The following is a 6,000-nucleotide window of genomic DNA, read 5'->3' as shown; positions in this document are numbered from 1 at the left end:
GTTAGCAAATATATCATTCGTATTCGAACAGCAACCGCATTATTCGTATTCGCATAGAAACCGCATCATTCGTATTCGCATAGCAACCGCATCATACGTATTCGAATAGCAACCGCATCATTCGTAATCGAATAAACCGCATCATACCAACACTGACTCTACTAACTACGTACTCTTAGTAGAGTCGGTCTTGATCGTACGACAGATGCGAGTAACGAACAGATGCGAGTAACGAAATGAATTTGTGAGTACCGAATCGGTACTTCGAGTCAACCGATGTACCCGTTACTGGGTAACGAATGCATGCGGTTTGCTCCAGCTCTAAGTAGAGTGCAGTCAAAAAGATTATGTATACATATTCCTTTTTTGCAGATGCTATAGTGACTGTTGTATTTTGATTTCTGTTTTGGGGGTAGTTTTGGTAAATATAGGAAAAGCATGTATGATCCAGAAGATGGTAAGTAATTGTATATTTTTATATTTGTTAATTATGAGACACTTCAATTAGTTAAAAGTTCATGAAGAAACGTATTATCGTCTCTCAAATTGTGGTATAGATGTTTCATTTTTGTTTTGATTGATAGTTTTGATGTCACAAATTATGCGAAATATATGTTTGAAAGTATTATTATATCATTTGAGCATGGGGTTGGTGTAAAGAATTTCCGCTCCTGTGTGTCAGATTTATCATTATTATTTAGTGGAGTGTGCGTATGAAATGCCCAGTGCAAGATTACATTTCTTAGGATTCTACTACTAAACTAGTAAATTAATATTTTGCAAATTTCAGTCATACACGACTTAACATAAGTCTAGTTTTTTTTAATACTTGATTTCGTGTACAGATAGTTTGCGTGATTGTTTGATAGCAAAATATTTAATGTATATTTGCTTTTAATGGAAAAAATGAGTATTTTATTTGTTGCTTCGCGGACGGTAAATTTAATTTAGTGAAGAAGTATATTCGATGTTATGATTCAGATTTAATTACTTTGTAACTAATTTATGTATTAAATTTTCAGTTTATTATTTTTAAATTGTGGTGTCGTTATGTAACGATTTTAATAAGATGATTTTTGCTTGAAAATATACACTTAGGTTTAATTTCCATAATTAATTAAATATGTAATAAGTTTTATTTTAATGAAATTTTTTTTTTCTTATTGATTTGAATTGTGTATATTCCACATTATAGAAGTATCCATATAGAATTCAATTGTGTCATTCGTACCTTTATTGCTATAACAGTATTTCTTATTAAGAATTAATGTGATCATTTAGAAATATTATAAAGAAGTGCTGTTATATTAGTACCATCTCTAAGAAAAGGCTGTTTTGTACCCAGGTAAAGCTGTTAAATGTTATTTGAATTTTTATGTAGATTCAACTGAAAGAAAAACTGCTAACAATAGCTAAACATTTTTGCATTTTTGATATTTTGAAGAAATAATGTTTTAAATAACATATGTTTGAATTTGCCATACTGAACTTCAAGGTACTGAAAATTTGGTTCGCAATATTTGATGTGTGTATCTGCTCTTGTAAGAAAAATTTATTTTCTCACAGAACAGTGTAAAAATTGATGGATGAATCACAAAAAATTACCATTGTCATATCTCCCAAAAAGTTAATAACTGGTTTAAAAAGTCTTATAAAGAGTTAATAGATATTGATTTAGCTACATCCATTCTCTATTTGTCGAATAATACTCACCTTATCATCAATATAGAATGCTGTACCTTAGATGAATTACCTTTAACTATAGATGAATTTTTGACACTAAAAATTCTTTCAGTACCTTAAAGAAAATTAAATAAGAAAAAATAGGCAAAACTGGATATTACGGTTAAGTTTGTCGCATTTTAAAAATATTGCCAAGTTGCCAAATTGGTGGTTTTTGCGCGTTTTAGAAAATCACTAACTCATCATATCGCCATATTACATGGTTGGGAATTAGAATTAATTCTGTAAACATGAAAAAAAAAATGGTTGATCTTTACATTATGGTAACTTGGCGTTTTTTTGGCGAACATTTGGCGACCAACTCTCCTACAGCAACCCTCTATTTTTTTTTCCCGCCGCCATTTTGTCTTCACGAAGTAAAGACATATTTCTTTTCTTTTTATCTACTGAACACTTCTTCCAACAATCTACTAGCCGAATTACACTTATGCTAGAAATTTTATCTAACAAAACTGCTTAATCATGACAAATATTCACTGCAAAATTGGGAAAAAGTGCACAATACCATACTCCTTACACGTTTTTCAAAATAACACATACACATAAACCATGAACACGCCGACTTATTTTTACTTAAAAAAACATCCCAGAATTGCACAAAAATGGCATTGCGCACACTCTTCACTATATCCATGTACACTGCTTTTTTCTCATAAATTAGAAAAATTTCACGAAAATACATGACAATTTTCTCAATCTTTAAACCCGGTAAAAAGAACATATATGAAATTACCTGATAGCGAAAAAGTAATGAACATTTCCACATATAAAATAAATAAAATATCCAAAAACTTTTACCTCTAAATCATCTATTACATTATACACGTCACCAACGAATTCATACCGCAACCATTACAAATACTTATTGTCAGATATTTAAATTATTTCCATGCACGTTTACTTCAACTAAAACGTATACCAAATTCCTACAAACATAAAATTCACAAAATAACTATCATTTAATTTAAATATAATTAAATTCAAAAACACTACTTAAAATATAAATGAGCACATACATTAAATTAATACATACATAAATACCCATTTCGAATTCACTTTAGTTACGGCCATGGGATCCAAAAATTCACAAACACTGTTTCACACAACACAGAATAAAGCCAAATACAAAATTTCCAGATTTTTTCCCGATTTCCCCCTTTTCCGATTAAAGAACCGAAATTCGTCCATTAATATCACATGACATATCCCATGATTTCTCATTTCCCTCACACAAAATAATGCGTAATCGGAACTGAGTACTGCTCACATTATTACCAAAGTGCCAGGTAGTAACCTTTATCGCCTCCAAAATGTCGCCAAACTACCAGTTACCATATTGTAAAGATCAACCAAAAATGGATCATGTGAACATGTAAAAGTATCTAAAACAGGACTTCAAGAAAAAACTGGGGAAGTGGAGAATCATCCACTGCTTGTCGCATTTTTAAGAATTGCACATACTCGGTATCCATGTACTTAAAAAAAATCCCAGAATTGCAAAAAAAATGGCATTGTGCACTCCCTTGACTTTATCCATGTACACATCAACCTATTTTCACTTAAAGTCAAAGAAAATTGACAAAAATTCTTCTTATGCTTGTAAAAAGTGCCAAACAAATAAATGGGCGATTCTGCATCCAAAGTATTTGAAAGTTAATAATTATGTATTTTATAGGATCAACAATATTAAATATTTTCATAATATCACATACCATTTTTAAGGTAGTAGCAAAATGGAGTAAAGCGTTTTTTATCACGAAATTTAAGGAATTGTAATGAGCAGTAAATGATCAGAAAGCACTGATTCGTATTTAAGCCAAGAGGTTATCAGAATTTGCGCAACTTCGCTTCCTTTGTTACTGGACCGTAATCTCCAGTCTAGCCAAAGAATACATAAAATTTCTCCTTTCTAAAAAGCATGAAAAATAAAGATAATTTCATCATTTGTCTGTCCTGTCCAGTATCTATTGAGAAAGTATTAATTTCTCTTATGGTATATGTGGATGCAAAGGAAAAATACAGTCAAGGTCGGCAGTAGAACCAGTGCAACTGTAGCGGGCGGCAGAATTTAGGGGCAGTAAAAATTTTAGAATTAAGTAAAGCATTGTGCAACAAAATTTAGGGATGGCAGAATTTTTAGAATTTAGTGCGTGCACTGGCCAACAGCATTCAAAGGGCAGCAGGATTTTTAGAATTTTAGACATGCAAAGCAGCAGAATTTAGGACATGCAAAGATTGTACCGAGTGGCACAATGCCTAGTGCTATAAGCTTTATAAAGAGCATCCTTAAAAAATTTAAAGAATGCAAAATTTCGCATTCAGAACTTTGACAGTGTTTTAAATACTGAACAAAACAAACTGATGAGGATAAAAAAATTACAATACCTGGAAGAAAATCACAGGTAAAATTCCAAGCTCTTAAGAATGTATTCACTGCCTTTTCTTTTCCTCAATACCAACTGCAGTACAAAGTCCCAGATCCGGACTCGTCGGGACTTCCGCGATTCCGGGTTTAGGATTTTTTCAGATATTGGATCATGAGTTTTAGTCTAGTAAGATTGGCATATAGAAAGAATAAAATTAAATATGTGAAATAATGGTCTGTGAAATAATGTAGCATTTATAATCTAAAGGGTATCAAAATTTACAAAAAAAAAAAAAAAGGCTTAATTCCTAAATTCTGCCACCCGCTGCAGTTGCACTGGTTCTACTGCCGACCTTGACTGTATTTTTTCTTTGCAACCACATATACCATAAGAGAAATTAATATAGTTCAAAGTCCGTAATCCAGACTCGTCGTGACTTCGGCAATTCCGGGTCAGGGGTTTTTCCGGATTATAGATCATCAATTTAAATCTGGTAAGATGGCATGCAGAAATTGCACAATTAAAAATATGAAACCATAATTTATGAAATAAAGAGCAATTATGATCTAAAGGGTATCAAAATTTACAAAAAAAAACTTAATATTTATTTGTTTACTTTATTAAACATTTCTTTCAATGTAAGTTATTTAAGTTGCTTCGTTTTTTGTGCTGATACTTTCTCTTTAATTCTATAAACAGACATAATTGCTTGTTCAGTTACAAAGTTCCACTGTTCAAGTCCTGTAATTGCTGTGTCGAGAATACTGATTAACTTGTCAATCGAAATTTTTTCGTTTTCAATAACCTCTCTGTCACTTTCTTCACTATCGGAAGCGGTGTTTTCTTGATCTATAACCAGAAACGTCCGTTAATTGATTGATGATTGGGGCATTGTCGTCGCAATGAAAAACTTCTATCATATCATCTTCATTTATTACTGCTTCTACACATTTTGTTACAAAATCCAATATCTGAAAAATTTCACCTTTAGTTTGCAATGTGCGAAAACCTTCAAATTTGCGGCTATGATCTTCATCATCCTCACCATGAAATATGGTAGCTGGCCATAAATTATGCCAAGCATTTTTTAACGTATCTGGAGGCACATTCTCCCATGATCTTGCGATGTGCCACACAGCAGATTTTATGCTAAAAAATTTCAAAACGTCTTGCCATTGTTCAAGAAATTTAACATAGATGTTTACGCTTGCGTAAAGCATACAAAAAAAAAAAAAAGTTTGTGGCTTTGAGGTCCAAATTATACATCATTCCGGATAATGGACGTCCGGATTACGGACTTTGTACTGTATTTACTTTTTTACTTTATTAAACATTTCTTTGGAGTTGTTTAAAGTGTTACATTTTTTTGTGCTAATACTTTCTCTTTAATTTTATAGACACATAATTTCTTATTCAGTTACAAAGTTTTGACCTGTAATTACTGTGTCCAGAATTCCGACTAGCTCGTCAATCGAAATTTTTTAGTCACTCTGTCTGTAGCGGTATTTTCTGGATCTAGAATTATACTACAGATTTGTCATCCAGTAATTGATTGATGATTGAGGAGCATTGTCATCACAATGAAAAACTTCTTTTATATCCTCTTCATTTATTACCGCTTCTCCACATTTCTTTAAAAATTTCAATTTTGGTTTGTGGTATCCGAAAACCTTCATATTCGCGGCTACTATCATAAAATTTAGCTATCGTTCACTATACATATTTGGCTAGGTATTATAAGATTGGCAACTAAAGACAAATTGTTCCGCTAAATTTTATCTTGCTTCTATCGCACACTGCGACAATTAAGCCTGAATTGTATTAGTTTAGTTATTTATTATACTTACACCTATTTCTTGCACATGCTTAACGAAAATAAATTCCCACGTAT

General features: G+C 31.8%; 1 protein-coding gene across 1 annotated transcript in view; it reads left to right on the top strand.

Moving 5' to 3' along the window:
- The first annotated feature begins 291 nt into the window (after window positions 1–291).
- Window positions 292–6,000, top strand: part of Polr2B (RNA polymerase II subunit RpII140) — a 176,819-nt gene continuing 171,110 nt past the window's right edge. The window contains exon 1 of the mRNA XM_085817030.1: window positions 292–457. Coding sequence (XP_085673156.1) covers window positions 439–457 — 19 coding nt within the window. The 5' untranslated portion in view covers window positions 292–438. The remainder of the gene's footprint in view (window positions 458–6,000) is intronic.

This window comes from Stegodyphus dumicola, chromosome 5, assembly GCF_044657685.1.
Source record: "Stegodyphus dumicola isolate Sdum_Otavi_A_Nest chromosome 5, ASM4465768v1".
Classification (NCBI taxonomy): Eukaryota; Metazoa; Arthropoda; class Arachnida; order Araneae; family Eresidae; genus Stegodyphus; species Stegodyphus dumicola.
This window is presented reverse-complemented; position numbering and strand designations above follow the sequence as displayed.